General features: G+C 38.9%; 1 protein-coding gene across 1 annotated transcript in view; it reads right to left on the reverse strand.

The window, feature by feature from the left end:
* The window catches only part of GXYLT2 (glucoside xylosyltransferase 2), a 250,017-nt gene that overhangs the window by 144,418 nt on the left and 86,723 nt on the right, over positions 1 to 18,876 (reverse strand). The window contains exons 2-3 of the mRNA XM_090282922.1: positions 11,848 to 12,040; positions 178 to 309 (exon numbers count right to left, since the gene is read on the reverse strand). Of these exons, the coding sequence (XP_090139048.1) occupies positions 178 to 309; positions 11,848 to 12,040 (325 nt within the window). The remainder of the gene's footprint in view (positions 1 to 177; positions 310 to 11,847; positions 12,041 to 18,876) is intronic.

Genomic DNA, 18,876 nt, shown 5'->3' on the forward strand with positions numbered 1-18,876 from the left:
TTTGGGAAAGATAACTTTCAAACACAGGTAGCCTCTCTACACCCTGAAGACTAAGAACATCGACTACAGAATCCAAAAGGTTCTATGTATATGTTTCCAAATAGACTCCAGTTAACGTTACCAAATTCTCAGGCGTTCTCTCCCAAGCAACATCTTATTAGAAACAGATGTTCCTACCGGAAGAAAGAGTCTCTGAGCAGCACAGGGTTTGAATAATTTCTTCCATTCTTGAGGGTTTCCCACTGAAAATGTAATGGGGTAGATTCTATGCTCAAACTTCTTTGTGTATGAGTCAGGCCACTGTCGTAACTGAAAAACATGGAAGGGGAGGGGAGGGTGATTAGACTCCAGAAATATAGAAAACACCTAAAGCTTCTGAATGGTCACGTGGAATTTATTTTTACATAAAAAGTCTAACTTTATCACAACCATACTTTCAATGTTCACTGAATGAAAGACCATTAGCAGAATTAAAAAAATAAAAATAAAACAGGATGATGGGAAATACACAAACACTGTGAGGAGAGTATAAATTTAAACAAATTCCAAGAGGGCAATTTGAAAACTGGTAACAACAAATCTCAAAAGACAAAGATACAGAACTCTCACCAAAACCTATTTAGAAAAAAAAAACAAAAAAACTTGGGAACAAATTAAATGCCTAAAATTCATTATGAGAGTAATATACAATGGACTACTATACAGTTAGAATAAAGTAGATCTATATGTGCTGACAATGGAAATAATGGTTATAATATAAAGTACAAAAAGAAGTATAATATGCTTGACTTAGAGGGAAAATATATGTATATATTTCATGAGTAGGGAAAAATCTTAACAGATATGCACCAACATGTTAAAAGTAGTCACCTGTAGAGATGGTGATGGTGTTTTTATTTTCTAGGTTTATATTTCTGTACTTTTAAGAACTTTTACTTTCTTTGCAGATATTAATTTTATAATACAATTATCTTAATTTATTAATAGATTTTTTGTTTTATTTTATTTTTTAAGTTATACTTTATTGTTTAGTAACAATTGTTCCAAATGTCCCCCTCTTGCCCCTCCACACAGCCACCTGCCCCGCTCTCTCAGGCAATCCTCACACTGTTGTCCATGTCCATGGGTCCTGCATGTATGTTCTTTGGCTTCTCTATTCCTATGCTGTACTTTATATCCTCATGACTATTCTGTGGACCACCAATTTGTACTTCTTAATCCCTTCACCTTTTTCACCCATCCTCCTGACACCCCTCCCATCTGACAATCCACAAAATGTTCTTTGTATCTATGATTCTGTTTCTGTTCTGATTATTTATTTTTTAAATATTAAATATTTTTTAATGAACTGAACAAAGTTTTAGTGTATTTTTTCCATTACCATATAGTTCCTTTATTCTCCCTTCATCCCCTAGCAATCACCAACTGTTTTCCATGTTCATGAGTCCTTTTTCCTTTTTCCTTAATCCCTCCACATCCTAAAATCCCATCCCTCTTAGCTATCATCCTGCTATGAGTCTGTCTCTATTTTGCTTGTTAGTTCAGTTCATTTGATTCCACATATGAGTGAAATCATGTGGCATATGTCTTTATCTGACTGGCTTATTTCACTTAGCATTATGATCTCCAAATCCATCCATACTTTTGCAAAGGGAAAATTTTTCTCCTTTTTTATGGTCAAGTAGTATCACATTATGTAAATATCCCATAGTTATTTTATCCACTCATCTATTAATGTATACATGGCCTCTTCCAAATCTTGGTGATTATAAATAATGCTGCATTGATCATAGGGGTGCTTATGTTCTTTCAAATTAGTGTTTTTGGGTTCCTCCAGATATATTCCCAGAAGTGGGATTGCTGGGTCAAAATTTTGGCAAATTAGATTCAATTATTGTAGATATGTATTTATTGTCATTTTATTGTTTATATTTTTCCTCTTCTTCTTTTTCTTCTTTTCCTTCTCATTTTCTTCTTCTAGAAGACGCTTTAACATTTCATACAATACTGGTTTGGTGACAATGAACTCCTTTAGCTTTTTGTCTGGAAAGTTCTTTGTCCTTTATTCTAAATGATAGCTTTCCTGGGCAAAATAATCTTGGTTGTAGGTCCTTGCCTTTCATCACCTTGAATATTTCTTGCCAATACCTTCTAGCCTACAAATTTTCTTTTGAGAAATCAGCTGACAGTGTCCCTTGTAGGTAATTAACTGCTTCCTCTTGCTGCTCTTAAGAGTCTCTCTTTGCATTTAAACTTTGACATTTTAATTACAATGTGTCTTGGTGTAGGCCTCTTTGAGTCCATCTTGTTTTGGACTCTCTGTGCTTCCTAGACTTGTATGTCTATTTCCTTCACTAAGTTAGGGAAGTTTCCTTTCATTATTTTTCAAATAGGTTTCCAATTTCTTGCTCTTTCTCTTCTCCTTCTGGCACTCCTATGATGTAAATGCTCATACACTTGAAATTGTCCCAGAGGTCCTTACACTATCCTTATTTTTTAAAATTCTTTTTTCTTCTTGCTGTTCTGTTTGTTTTTCTTCCTTATGTTACAAATCTGTGATTTGATTCTTGGCTTCATCCACTTTACTGTTGATTCCCTGTAAATTGTTCTTTATTTTAATTAGTGTATCCTTCATTTCTGACTGGATATTTTGTATGCAGTTAAGGTCCTCACTAATTTCCTTGAGTATCATTATTACCCGTGTTTTGAACTCTGCATCTGGTAGACTGCTTATTTCCATTTCGTTTGGTTAATTTTATGGAGTTACGTTCTTTCATTTGGGCAATGTTTCTTTGTGTCCTCATTTTGGTAGCCTTTCTGTGTTTGTTTTTATGTATTATGTAGAGCTACTATGCCTCCCAGGCTTGATAGAGTGGCTTAATATAAGGTGTTTTGTAGGATCCATTGGCATAGTCTCCCCTATTACCCAAGGTGGATACTCAAAGTCCACCCACTGTGTGAACTATGCATATCCTCTTTTTGCAGTTGAGCCTTAATTGCTGTTGGCATGTCCAAGGTGAGCCATCGCCTGTGTCCTGACCAGGGTCACATGGCATCAGCTAAAAATCAATCTGCAGATAGCTGTTAATTTTGCTGGGTTTGGAGTTGCTCAGGAGAGGCCCAGTTGTGAACCAAGGCTGGCTGCAACCATTGCTGGGCCTTACCAAGAGTTATGGGGCTTGCTGAAGCCAGATGCTGCTTGTTTGAGCAAATTTAGGAAAATCTGAAGCATGAGCCAAGACAAGCCATTAATATGGAAAAGCCACTGGAAACAGCTTGATGGGGCCTGAACTTTGGGTTGGGCAGGGTCCCAGGGAATTACCATGGTGGAGAAAGCAGTATGAGGCAGGTTGATAGTCTCAGATATGGTGCCCACCTGCTGGCTCTGTGGCTCTGTTGGGGGAGGGCTCAGAAAAAGAACAATGGTGTGTACCAGCACTTCTGTCTGGGAGAAAGCTGCCTCCCAGCTCTTGCCCTAATGCCAGACAATTCAGTTCCTCCTTGTATGTCTCTAATGCCTTTCAATCTGCTGCCCCATGCTGGAGTACAGAGGGAGTTGAGTGCAAGTCTGTGTGTGGGCACTTTAAGAGGAACTGCTAGGGAGTCCAGCAGTTTCTGTCTTCCACAGCCTTAATCACTGCTGGTTTTTACAGCCAGAAGTTATGAGGACTTATCTTCCTGGCACTGATACCCTGCTTTGGGAGGCCTGATGTGGGGCTGGGACCCCTTGCTCCAGGTATCCCTCCTGATTTTTGTCCACCACACATAGGTGTGGAACCAGCCCATTCTGTATCTCTGTCTCTCCTACCAGTCTTAATGTGGTTTCTTCTTTAATTCAGCTCAATTTTTGACAGTTCTGAATGGTGATTTATCTGGAGTTTAATTGTAATTTTGAAGTGGTTGTGAGAGGAGGTGAGCCATGTTTACCCACCTGCAATCTTGACCAGAAGTCAACTTTATACTTTAGTTTAAACTTTTTAGAAAAATTGAACAGGAAGTCCAGAGTTCCCATATATTCTTTTCTTCCTTTTCCTCTCCCAGTTTCCCCTATTATGTACATCTTGCATTAGTGTGGTATGTTTGTTATAATTGATGAACCATTATCAATACATTGTTAAGTATATAGTTTGCATTAGGGTTTATTCTCCATGTTGTATAATTTTATGGGTTTTGACAAATGTATTGTGTCCTACATCTACCATTACAGTATCATACAGAATAGTTTCACTATGCTAAAAATCCTCTCTGTTCCACCTATTCATCCCTTATCCTTCCGCCAACCCCCTCTGAACTCCTGGCAACCACTGATCTTTTAACTGTCACTTAGTTTTGCTGTTTCTAGAACATTATATAGTTGAAATCATATAGTATATAGCCTTTATTAGATTGGCTTTGATCACTTAACAATATGCAACAAATTTCTTCCATATCTTTTTGTGGTTTGATAGCCTATTTATTTATCATTGACTAATATTTTATCATACGGATATCAGTTTATTCGGTTGTATGGATATATCATTTTATATCATTATATGGATCCATCAGTTTGTCTATCCACTTATCTATTGGTGAACATCTTGATTGCTTCCAGTTTTAAAGCTGCTGTAAACATTTGCATGCTGGTTTTTGTGTGGACAGTTTCTCAATTATTTGAACAAATACCAAGGAGAGTGATTGCTTAGATTGTACGGTCAGTCTACATTTAGTTTTCCAAGAAACTGTCAAAGTGCCTTCCAAACTGGCTATACCATTTGTATTCCCACCAGCAATAAGTGAGTGCTCCTGTTTCTCCACATTCTTGTCAACATTTGGGGTTGTTAGTGTTGTAAATGTTAGGCATTCTAATAAATGTGTAGTGGTATCTTGTTTTAATTTTAAATTCCCTAATAGTGAATAATGTTGCATATTCTTTCATATGCTTATCTGCCATCCATGTATTTTCATAATTTTGTGAGTTAATGCTTTCCCATTGCCATAATTATTCTACCTCTAAGACTTTATCCTAAGGAAAAATCCCCAAAGTGCACACGTTTATTATAAAGTTGATTACTCTCTTGTTGTTTGTTAGAGTAAAAAATAGGAAACAATCCAAATATGAGACTGGTTAAATAAAGGAGTATGTCTATAAAACAGAATACCTTTCAGCTACCAGTGACAACATTGTAGAAGGGTCAGCAAACAATGGTAGTGCAAGGGCCAACCCAGATGGTTACACATAGCACACAGCCAAAAATGGTTATACATTTTTTAAATTTGAAAAAATAAAAACAAGAATAATATTTTGTGATGTAAAAGTTCACATGAGTCCTGGCTTGTGTGGATCAGTGGGTTGAGTGCCAGCCTGCAAACTGAAAGGTTGCTATTTGATTCCCAGTCAGGGTACATGCCTGGGTTGCAGGCCAGGTTCCCAGTTGGAAGTGTGCAAGAGGCAATTGATTGATGCATCTTTCACACATTGGTATTTCTCTCCCTCTTTTTCTCCCTCCTTTCCCCTCTCTCTAAAAATAAATAAATAAAATCTTTTTAAAAAATCGTATGAAATTTGAATTTCAGTGTTTATAAATAAAAGTTTTATTGGAACATAGCCACACCCATTTGTTTATGTATTTCTGTGGCTACTTTTATATAAAAAGCAGAGTAAGTAACTATGAAACCACACAGTTTGCAAAGCCTGAAATAGTTACCATCTGGTCTTTCACAGAAAAAGTTGGTCAACCCCTATTTTAGGAGAAATTCAATAATACAGATATCAGTAATACAAAAGAGAATATAGAATATGACCCTACTCCTGATGTTGATATAAAAAAATAATGAAAATAAATACATCAGAATTGTTCTCCCTGAACATTAGTATGATGATTTTGACTTTTTTCAATGTACATATATTGCTTATATATCATTTAAAATATTTTGAATAAAACATACCATTAGAAGCACTTTAAATTTGCAATTTTAAGATGGATATTTGGGAAATCTCAGAATGAGAAAGAGTAGGAATGATAGTCAAAGTATTTAACAACTGACTAATGAAAGGCACTGGCCAATCAGAACCCACATCAGGCACAAATATTCAGTACAATTGCTCAAACACATCAGAACTGACACTAGGCATAAACATTCAGTACAACTGTACCAAACAATCAGAATAGACACTGGGCACAAATACCCAGCACAATTGTGTTACTGTACAAAAGGCCAAAATCAGCCCTAGAGGGAAAACAGGAAGGTCCTGGCTCTACTGGTTTCCTTAACATTTTGATCTTTACCATCCTATCTTCAGGAAGGGTTTATCTACCCTTGTCAATCTGTCTTTTAACTAGAATGTTCTGTCAATTTAATTTTTAACTATAAACATATACAAATAGTGTACTGATTGTAGACAATGGAAATTCCTGTTGCCACTTCCTCCATGGCAAAGTCACACACATACACACATACAAACACACACACACACACACAGAGGCTGTTGCTGCCTCACTGTCCCCACCAAAATGGATTGGTGGCCATACCCATTTCTGTGCCCCACTATTTTCTAAAACTGAGTCTAGAGCAGGAGCATAGATTAGTCAAACCTAAATCACATGTCTGATCTCAAGTTTCCTAGAGAGATGTCATTTTCAGCTTTTACATTGGAGATGAGAAAAATAAGTAAAACTTTAAAATATTAATGATCTACAATGTAGATAGTAAATATCACCATACATATTGTACTTAAGCAGCTTTAAAATAAATTCTACTTAAATGAAACTCACCCACATGAAACTTGCAAAGAATAATGAAGACAATTTACATTTCTCTTAGTTTTGTTTTTACCCTGAGGTATATGATCTTGCACTTCAAGAAAGTTATTACAAGTAACTTTGGATATTCCCACAATGCCTCTCAGTATTGGAACTGACAGCTTTAAGACTGGCATAACATGCCCCTCCACTATCTCCTGGGCTGAGCAGAAACCAATTGCTGCTGATCTACTGTTACAGAACCCCTGGGCTTCTCCAATTGAAACAGAACCCACGGGCTGTTTAGTTAGGGGCCCAATTGCCTGCCACCAGAATTATAACTCTCAATACCAGAGTTTAATGAAAAGAAAAAGAATTGTTTATTTAACAGTTATATAGCTTTAGATTATCTGTGGATTTCTTCCGTTAAGTCTTATGATTCTTAAAACACCCACAAACACATATCTTTGCCTCCCGCTACCAAACCAGGTTAGTTTTAGAAAAGTTAGAGATACCATTTCCCCACTTTCTAAACACAGTTCAGCTTTACCAGTAGCTGCCAGTCATTCAATTCTGATTGGGAAGGTCTTTCTGTGTTGTGGTGTCCATCATCTTTTAATCCAAAAACCTCGTGGATTCTCAGCCTTTTTGTAAACTGCATGGAGATTTTCCTTCTCAAAACCACATGGCCAGACTCTGTTCTTTTCAAAGCAGCATGGTCAGTTTCCTTGTAATCTTCATGGTCAGTCTAGTTAAAATGTCTGCTGCTTATTTTTTAAATCCCTGACTGTGTCCTGTGATGCAATGGGCATGGCACTCAGTTCTGACCATTCACAGAACCTCATGCAGGCTCTGTGTGCTTTTTCCATACCATCCCCTGGTCCAAGACCCCTCCCATCTACTGAGGCCTGGGAAGGATCCAACATTTGCATAACAAAGACACTAGCCACCAGCCTCAGGCATGTGAATGTATCCTGAAAGCTGCTTCCTTCTCCCCATCCCCCAGCCGCAGGGTCTGGGGGTATTTGGACACCCCCGTTTCTGTAACACTTCTACTTTGGGACTAACATATCGTCCAGCATATAGGAGATATTTCAAAGAATCTTTGTGGAATGAGAGAATGTATAAATTATGTGATTCAGCCTCACAATTACATGCTGCAATAAGCAGAGCAAGAAGCATTTGTCCCCTTTGTGTATCTACCTTCTATAAGTTTCTTGCTTACCTTTTGATACAGACAAAGAAATTGGGACTGAGAGTTCTGTGACTTATGTAGGAGCCAATATTTCAAATCAAATCTGGTACCATAATCCCCGTATGAAAAAGAAAGAGGTGACACCTTAGGCCCTGCATAGTTTTTAACATCCTATTATACTAATATCCTTTTTAGTTGAGGTTCACTGGTCTAACAAAGACCTGAGGAAATGAGCCATCAAAGCGGTAAAGGCAACAGGAAATTCAAAACATGGCACAACTTCACAAGTATCCACAATGATTTTCCCCATGTAATTTAGCTCCTCAATGTTCCAGGTATTATGGCTTATAAATTACCCCCAAACTTAGCAATTTTTAATTTATTATGCTCATAGACTCCATGTTTCAGGAATTTGGACAAGGCCCAGAAGGGGACAGCTTAACTCTGCTCCACAATGTTTGGGGCCTCAGCTAGAAAGAAGCCTCAAAGGCTGGAGGCTGAATCCATCTGAAGGCTCATTGACTCACATGTCTGGTGGGTAAGGTAGTTATTAAATGGGGACCTCAGTTCCACTCTGAGTGGATCTTTGTGTGTCATCTCTCCATACAGGCTGTTTTGGGCTTCATCACACCTTCCAGGGGAAGGTATCCTGACAAAGAACCAAGCAGAAGCTGTATCTTTTTCATGACCTAGGTTCAGATGTCACATAGCATAACATTTGTAATACCATATTTTATATGTACATATATATTATATATAGATATATATGTATTATCTATTTCCTTATAACAAATTATCCCAAACTTATCAGCTCAAAACCAAAAACATTTATCTCATATTGATTCTTAGGGTCAAGAATCTTTAAGCTGCATTATTCTGTCTCAGGGCTTCTTGTGAGGTTGCAGCCCAAGTATTGGCCAGAGCTGCAATCATCTGAAGGCTAAATAGGGATGAGGTTCCATCTCCAAGGTTACTCACATGGGTACTGGCAACAGGCCTTCATTCCTTAACATGTGGGCCTCTCCAAGGGGTGCTCTGATGTGGCAGTTGGCTTCCCCCACAGCAAATGATCAAGGAAAGAAAGAGAAGGTGAACAAGATGGAAGGCATCATGCCTTTTTAAACCTAATTCTGAAGTGGGATAGCATCACTTCTTCCCTATGCTATTGGTCACACAGACCAATCCTGGGATAGTGTAGGAGGGAAATACACAGGGATATGAATAACAGAAGGTTATTCTGTTGGCCTCCTTGAAAAATATAATCTGCCATACAAATATGGATATACATATACATCTTCCTTCTCCTTATCTTTTTTTTTAAGTCCAAGTCTATATTTGTTTGTTTCCATCTTCATGCCCCAGCTTTTTGCATGCAGTCGTCGTCGGCAGCCGTCCGTCTCGAGAGACGATGGTGTAGCTTCTTAAGAGTCTATCTGCACCGCCGAGAATGGCTGTGCAGTCCGACTCGGGAGTGACACGGTATCTGTCTCCTCCCGTGTTGAATTGACATCTTGTGATGACGCTGGAGTGTCCTCTCCAGTGAAGCTGAAGCTACAGAGCCTGGGCAGGGTGATATGGAGGGTCTGCTGTTGCCCATGCAGCAGACCCCCCCCTCTCTTCGCAGCTGAAGGATCCAAGGGAAAGACGGAGTCAATACAGCTTGGCTTCAGGTGCGCCGCAGGAGTTGCCGGTGTTGACTACAACGTCAAACCGCCTTAGGGACTCCGGCTCCGGATTTTCTGTCGGGGTTTACTCCCTTAGCCTTTCCCCTGAAGAGGTATGCCGCAAGGCAGCGGAGGTTTTTTGGAGTCAGAGTTTTCCTTCTCTGATGTGCCCTGACTGGAAGATCGAACCAGCGACACTTAGCTCGCAGGCCGACGCTCAATCCACTGAGCTAAACCAGCCAGTAGGTACTCAATAAGTACTTGTCAAATGGATATTGTACAAGACATTCCTAGTGTTTTCTCATAGCCAATTTCCTCCTTTCCTGCACATAGAGTACTTTTCAGTCCCCTTGGAGTTGAGAGGGACTTGTGACCATTTCTGGATAATTAAATGTGAGCAGAAAAGACTTGTGTTACTGTCAAGCTGAGATAATAAAAAGCATAGTCATGCTCCACTAGTCTGTCTCACCTGTAGTGGCATCCTAAAAACTGTAGAGGCCACACGTTCCAGAAGGTGCACCTATAAGCATGAATAGTCTGTCAACTGTGAGACAGGCAGCAGGCATGCAAAAATTCTCCAGGAGTTGTTACTGCAGCCTGACCTGGCCTATTCTGATTACAGATGTATCATCTCTTTTACCAATCCAGCTGGTGCCAAGCTGCAGATGAGGAAATTGAAGCTCAGAAGGGCCATGGGACTTGTGGAACTCAGTCTGTAAAACAGGAACATGATTGCTACCTTTTCCAAAGGGTTATTTTGAGGATTAAATAATATTAAATCATAAACCCTTGAAAAATTCTTATTACTATTACCATCATTTCTCTACACTACAGCTTCAGAGCAGCTAACTGTGTGTTCCAATCCTTTTTTTTTTTTATTTCCCCTGCCCCTGACCCAGATTATTTTTAAGGCATTTAGCAAGACAATTTTAAAGCCCCAAGAATATTCGTTCCGCCAGCTTATGTTGGTGAAGATGTCAAGGTCATAATTTTTTTTAGAAAAGAACACATTTTCTAGTTTGCTGTTATTAGCCTTTCTCTGCCAAATATGCTTCTTGGGCATTTCTCATCTGCATGGTTTCTGGTGGCAGCATGCAACACTGATGACTCAAGGAAGTAGACACAATACAAAGCAAATGCTTGCTCTGCCAGTGTTCAAGAACTTAAAGCAAAAGACTTTCAAGGAAAACATATCTTGGTCTACAAAGTAACACATGTACCTAACTGGGCAGAGGAGGCATTTCCAAAGTGCTCCTCATGTACTGGTTAAAGAACCATTATTTGTTCCTCAGCATAGGAACAATCAAATAAATGGTTACCCAGACAGATAATAAAATACTATGTAGTCACCAAAAAGGATGACGTACGAATGCATGAATCCTGACCTGGAACAATGCTGACAATGTGTTTTAAGTGAAAAGAAGCAAGTTCCAGAAGAACACATAAAGAATAATCCTGATTTTGTGAAAGAAATATATTTTAAGCTGGGTAAACAAATATTTATGTATCATATATGCACCTATATGTATACACACAAATATACATGTATGTATACATACACCTGCAAGATAAACACACACACACACACACACACACCTGTATATAAAAAATATATAGAAGAATCATTCAAAATTGTTAATTCTGATAGTTTCTTAGGTGGGACTGAAGGGCAGCAAGGACTGCACCAGCTTACAACATATATATTGTTTAGATTTATTTTTTTATTTTGATTCTCACCCAAGAATATATTTTTACTGATTTTTTTAGAGAGAGAAGAAGAGAGAGAGAAACATCAGTGTGAGAGAGGAATATCGATCGATTGCCTTCCTTACATTCCCCGATCAGGGATTGAACCTGCAACCTTCTGGTGTATGGGATGACACTCCAACAAACTGAGTGATCTGGCCAGGGCTGTTTGAATTTATTTTAATGAACATATATTACTTGCTATTCATAAAACATATATCAATTAAAAAAAAAAACAACTATTTGTCTCCCAAGTGAGAACAATGTTGATAACACCAGGAAGGATTCAGCTTCGGATCAAATGCTTTATGTGCACTATCTCATTGAATCCTTACCATATCCCTATCACTACAGGTGTGACTATCCCTATATTATAGATAGCAACAGTAAGTCTCAGAGTCAAAGGTTCACAGTCATACAATTGAGTATATAGCAAAATACATTAGTTCACATCATATGCAGTTCCCAAAATTCAGTCTAGCTGTACTCAGTATATATTGTACTGTGATTTCTGCAAATTCACCTTCTTGTCAAACTCGGGCTTCAGAGATTCTTCTGTGAAAATGTGGAATTGCATCTTCCTATGGCTAAAGAGCACAGCAGATTTTAGCATGACTAGTGTCTCCTCTAACCGATGGCCACAGGCCACGACAGCCAGGTGGATCCAGAGCTTAGGCGACAGCATAGCATGAAAATTCCTGGGTTCTCCAGGTATCCTAGAAAGAAGAAAAAAGTTAAAGCCATTACTAAACTCGTTAAAAAAAAAATAGGCTGTAGGACTTCGAGCTGAGATGGAGGCCTAGATACACTGCATCTCCCTCCACAACTAAGAAGGAATACAACTATCTCAAAACTAGAGACAACCAGAAGTTCCAGAAAATTGAGTTGCATAGAAGTCCAACAAACAAAGATATAAAGAAGAAATACTCATCCAGACAGGTAGGAGGGGCGGAGCTGGGACAGAGAGGAGGTGGTGTGGTGGCAGCAGCAGCAGGTTGGCAGAAAGCACAATCACGAACGTTTTGAAAAGTGGGTGGGGGGCACACCTGGGAAGTTCTCCCACCACCAGATCACACAAAGCAGCTCACAGTTCCAGTGTCAGGGAAAATAAAGTCTCATTGCTTCTGACTATAAAAACCAGTGGGGGTTGGGGTGGAGGAAGAAACTGCCAGTCTCTCATTAGTGTTCATTTGTTTAATGGGCCCCCATGGTCCTAGAATGTTCACAGACCCACCCAATCTGGGAACAATGGCCAGGGCAACAGCTAGAGCAGCCCCAGTGACATAGGGGAAGTGAAAAAAGTGCCTGGAAAAGGAGTGAGTGCTGAAAAAGTGGCATTGTTTCCTCTCAGACCCCTCCCCCACATACAGTGCCACAAAATGGTGAAAAAAGTCCCAACGCACTGATGAATACCTAAGGCTCTGCCCCTTACAATGTAACATATGTGACAGCTCTACCTAAGACACAGAGGCAAACAAACTCAGGAGCCTGTCAAGATGAGGAGACAGAGAAGTATGGCCCAAAAGAGGGAATGGATCAAGGTTCAAGTGATAGAACTAAGAGATGAGGAGATAGCCAACCTAACAAATGAAGAGACAGCCAACCTAACAGATGTGGAGTTCAAAACACTGGTGTTAAAGATGCTCACAGACTTGAAAGGTATGCTTAAGTATGGCAAACACAGAAAGGAAGAAGTGAAGGCTATGCTAAGTGAAACAAAGGAAAATCCATACAAAACCAATGGTGCAGGGAAGGAGACCAGGGTTCATATCAATTATTTTGAACATAAGGAAGAAAGAACAGTCAACCAGTACAGAATGGGGAAACGAGAATTGCAAAAAATGAGGAGAGGCTTGGGAACAACTGGGAAAACTTTAAACATGCCAACATCTGAATCACAGGGGTGCCAGAAGCAGAAGAGGAAGAGATTAAAACCTTACCTGAAAAAATAATGAAGGAAAACTTCCGAGATTTGGTGAAGGAAATAGACATACAAGTCCAGGAAGCACAGAGAGTCCCAAACAAGCTAGACCCAAAGAGGACCACATCAAGACACATCATAATTAAAATGACAAAGGTTCAAGATAAAGAGAGAATCTTAAAAGCAGCAAGAGAAAAGCAGAGAGTTACCTAGAAAGAGGTGCTTGTAAGACTCTCAGCCGATTTCTCAAAAGAAACTTTGCAGGCAAGAAGTGACTGGCAAGAAGTATTCAATGTGATGAAAAGCAAGGACTTACAACCAAGATTATGCTATCCAGCAAACCTATCATTTAGAATGGAAGGCAGATAAAGTGCTTCCCAGACAAGGTTAAGCTAAAGGAGTTCATCATCATCAAACCATTATTTTATGAAATGTTAAAGGGGCTTATTTAAGAAAAAGAGGATCAAAACTAGGAACATTAAAATGACAACAAACTCACAATTATCAACAACTGAATCTAAAAAATAAAAACAAAATCTGACCAAGCAAACCAGAATAGGAACAGAATTATAGGTATGGGGATCATTTGGAGGGTTATCAGCTGGGAGGGGGCAGGGGAAGAAATGGGGAAATGATGCAGAGATTAAGAAGCATAATTGGCAGGAGGAAATTAAGAATAATATAGGAAAGGGTGAAGCCAAAGAGTTTATATTTATAACCCATGGACATGAACTTATGGGGGTGGAATTGCTGGAGGGAAGGTGGGTACCAGGCAGAGGGGAGCCAAGGGAAAAATATTGGGACAACTATAACAGCATATTAATAAAATATACTTTAAAAAATAGGTAGTATATGGTTGGAATATTTCAATACAAAGAGGTACAATCTGTTATACTGCATAAAGTGATAAGCGTTTTAACAATTCTTGTTTGGAGAAAAATACCACTTATTCCAATATTTATCCTGGCAGTAGCAGGATGAGTCACTCTTTGGACTGCCATAGGTATCTGGAACTTTTTTCCAGTACTCAGCTGTCTAGTGCATGCTGGCTACCTACTGGCCTGTGTTTGACAATAGCATTGCTGAACTTGACAGCTGAGACAAGGGCTGTGGAACTCCTACTCACACAGGCCATGGAAATTAGATTTGAATGCAACTTGAGTAAGAGGAGGATGGGTCATGGCTTTCCCATGTGAGATGTATAACATGATATTCCCTTCCTCTGGGAAGTTTTAGGTTGCAGTGGAATGTATGACCACTGAACCAAAAGAAAATTATGCAAGTTCAGAAGGTGAGCACAGAAACTAACACATGGGCTTCCATTACATGTTGGGAGAGTCTTAAAGAAACAGGTGTTAATTTTAACCATCTCAGTCAAAATTGCTGATGTAGTACATGTGAAATTCAGCTTCCAGCATGAAACTAATATTAATGAGAAACAGGCAGGAGAGGGGGAAGATTAAAGCTGAAAATTACCAGGGTATCATATACCAAGTTAACAGCTGAGAAGGGACTTGTATACAGGAGTTCAGAATCATCATTCTGCTATTTCCTCATAATAAAAGATTTGTTCCAGACAAGGAGATGCAACCAAGCCTTAAACACACCACTGAGAAACATTGCAGGCACATTGGAAGAGGCTGGCCTGGAAAAGGTGCCCTGAGACAAATGAAACTAATTTACTTGTACTAAAGATTCAGAGACCAGGGAAACTTGGATGTTGGATGTTACCTTCCTTCCAAAAACTTTCAGTACAATCAGTGTGCTGCTCCACTATTCACTGCTCTGTTGAATAATGTCAACTTACTCCAGATTTCTTTCACCAGGAAGAAAGTTAAAGATATGGGTGGAGTACCTTGGACAGCTTTCTCATTTGATTACTTAGGAGCATGCTTAATAGAAGCTCAGCCTCCTGGCTCAGCTAAGCCCAGATGCAGAAAGTTACTCAGATTCCACTTATTTCTGCGATCACAGGAAAAGACAGTAGGGATGTCCTAAGCAGCTCTGTAAATTACACAGGGGAACAATTTCTCACATAAATCCTGTTGAGTTCGATTTTTCAGCTGTTTTAGACTTAAATAGCCATGCTGATTTCAAAACTTCAATTAGTTTTCTTCTATCACATCAAGTTGTTCTCTATAGCTTATCTTAATGCGACCACCCTAGGCTGGACCGAGGGAAGCACTAGTGCTCTCCTATAGACTGAGAGCAAACCTCCCTTTAGTGGGGAGGAGTGAAGGATGACCTTGGAGACCAGCGACAGGTTCATACTTGTCTAGGCTATTCAGTTACACATGAGACAGTATGGTAGGAGGTTGTGTGCCGCTCGATATAGTGAATCATATTCCAAAGTGTAGTCTGAGTTCTTGTCTGTATATAAGGAGTTGGCAGAATTTATTTTTTTATTTACATACGTACTTATTTCCTTTCCTTCAGATCATGTCTGTCTCTGATATTTCTCGTCGTAAGTGCCTAAACAAGCCTGATTTGTTTTGTTATACCTGTGGCAGTTTCACCATTCCCAGTCAAAGGACAAACATCAGTGCATTTGTCAGGCAAGCCTATTTTGCATATTTTAAAGTAAAACTTGGTGATCAAGATAAGTCTTGGGCCCCTCACAAGATGTTCAAGCAGTGTGTTGAGAGTTTACAAATGTGGACAAAGGGAACATGTGATAAATTGCCATTTGGTATACCTATGGTTTGGCGAAAGCCCAGAGATCATTCAAGTGACTGTTATTTTTGTATAGTGAAAATGTCAGGATATAACAAGAAAAATAAGTGTAAAATAGAGTATCCTAGTCTACCATCAGCTATACACGCAGTGCCTCATTCAGTTGAAATCCCAGTGCCAGTTTTCATTGAAGTACCCTCTTCCAAAAAACAGGAATATGGTGAAGAACTAAGTGACTGTAATGATGATGATTTTGTAATAGAAGATGACTCAGTTCGTAAGGGATTTGATCAGTATGAGTTGAATGATTATGCATGAGATTTGGGACTATCCAAAAAGGATTCAGAACTCCTAGCATCAAGACTGTATGAGAAAAATTTGCTTGAAAAAGGAGCAAAGGCATCCTACTTTTGATCAAGAGAAAGTGCATTTCTGTAGTGCTTTTGAAGTGATGGTGGCTTTGTGTATTGCCATAACATACATAATTTAAGGGAGGAATTGGGAATTCCAATCTAGAACACAACCGAATGGTGACTGTGCATAAATAGCTCAAAGTGGAGCTTGAAGTGTGTCCTCCTCCACAATGGCAATTTATTTGGTGCAGTCCCAATTGGCCATTCAGTTTGTTTTTGTGAAGAATATGAAGACATACAGAGAGTCATTGATCTGTTGCAATATCACAAGCACAACTGGATCACCTGTGTTGGCTTTAAAACAGTCTGCTTCCTTCTTGGTCAGCAATGCTGATACACCAAGTATCCCTGTTCTCTGTGTATGTGGGACAGCAGAGCTCATGAGAAGCACTGGGTGGAGTCAAAATGGCCTCCAAGATCTGACCTCAAACTTGGTGATCCAAACATTCTATGTGAGCCATTGTTGACAGAAAAAACATTATATTCCCACCTCTGCATATAAAACTAGGTCTCATGAAACAATTTGTTAAGGCTTTGCCAACTGAAGGACACTGTCTCAAGTATCTCATTTTGGCATTTCCTAGCCTGTCGTTTGAAAAGATAAAATACCTTAATATGTATGTTTGATAGCAGAACTTTACTACTTGTGCACAATTTGACTTACAGTAACAATATACAGGCTTTATATGAATAAAATAACTCTAAATCAACAGTATATTCAGGTAATTTTTTCTTTATTTTCCTTTGTATGTACATTTTGTATGATTTTTGGGACAAAGGGAGGGTATCCTGTACCTTAAAAAGTTGACATGATAGAGAAAATCTGAGGTCATTTTAGGATTCAGATGCCAAAAGTTAGTCAAAAACAAGTGTCAGATACAACTCAACAAAAATTGTGTTCCCCAGTGTTATCCAATTCTCTTGGATCCTACTGAAGGCCACCATCTTCCTTCACCTTGATAACTGTGACAGCTTCCCTGTAAGTGAAAAGGTGCGTGCAGTACAATAAGACATTTTGAGAAAAACAGAGACTATTCACATAACTTTTATTACAGTATATTTTCATTGTTGTTCTATTTTATTATTTATTGTTGTTAATTTCTCACTGTTCTGAATTTATAAATTAAGCTTTATCATTGGCACATATAAAAGGAAAAAAGAGTATATACAGTAGTACCCCTTTTCCAGGAAAATATGTTCTAAGACCCACCCCCAGTGGATGCCTGAAACCACAAATAATACTGAACCCTGTAAATAAGTTCCTCCTTTACAAACATGTCCTTTCACTTAAAGAAGACACTTGACAGCTCCTCTTTGGCATATTGAAATTGCCAGCATCAATCCTCTTGTGCTTTGGGGCCATTACTAAGCAAATTAAGGACTACTTGAACACAACCATTTGATACATTTACAGTTAATCTGACGACCAAGACAGCTACTAAGTAACTAATGAGCAGGTAACACACAGTGTGGAGACACTGACAAAAGGATGATTCACATTCTGGGTAGGATAGAGCAGGATGGCAGAACAGTTCATCATGCTACTCAGAATGGTGCACAATTTAAAACTTTTGAATTGTTTATTCATGGAATTTTTCACTTAATATTTTCAAACCACTGTTGACCATGGATACCTGAAACCATGGATAATGAGGGACTACTGTAGTGAACAAAACAGACCAAGATGCCTACCCTTGCAGAAGTTACATTCTACAAGTGGTAGGGAAAAGACAAAGAAATAACAGTCCAAGCAAATAGTAACGAAACTACTTGAAGGAAATATATAGATGAGCAGAAAAAGATAGAGGAGTGGCTGCTGGATGGGCAAAGCTGGGAAAGGCCCCACTGAGAAGAGGAGATCTGAAGAGGTGAGGGAGTGAGCCTTGTGCGTTTCTGTGTGAGGAGATTTCAGGCTGAGGGAAGAGACAGAGCAAAAGTGCTAAATCAGGAATATGTTTGGTGAGTTCAAAGATGCCCATCTTCAAGATTCAGATGTCTCTTCTCAGCTTCATGGCTGGGTTTTATACCTGCTATTAAAGCCTACTCCCAATTAATTTATGCAGATGTATGGGAAGGATGTGTCACAGATAATGCTAAAATTACAGTCAAACAACTAGCCAATATATGGCACATATAACACAAACTCATTTGCTTAAAAATATGCTCAATGTTTAGGAACATAGACATCAACCAAAGGTACTAGAACAATAAATGCAGTAGCTTAGGTATCTTAAATATGACCAATTACCCCATCCAAACAGAACAACTCTGCCTAGTATAGCTTTACATACTGGGCTTCTACATGAATAAAAAGTTTAACCTTATTAATCTGGAAAATACAAATTCAAACAATAAAGAGATTTAATTTTCAGACTGGCAGAAATTAAACAAATAAAAATTGGACCATATAAGTTTTGAAGTGGATGGAGGTGGGAGACAGTTCAGACACTGCCAGGGACAGTATAAATTGGTCCAACACTTTGAAGAGCCACTTGGCAACATCTAACAGTAGTGAAGATATACATATACCTTCTAGCCCTCCATT

This window comes from Furipterus horrens, unplaced genomic scaffold (assembly GCF_987537825.1).
Source record: "Furipterus horrens unplaced genomic scaffold, mFurHor1.1.pri manual_scaffold_7, whole genome shotgun sequence".
Lineage (NCBI taxonomy): Eukaryota > Metazoa > Chordata > Mammalia > Chiroptera > Furipteridae > Furipterus > Furipterus horrens.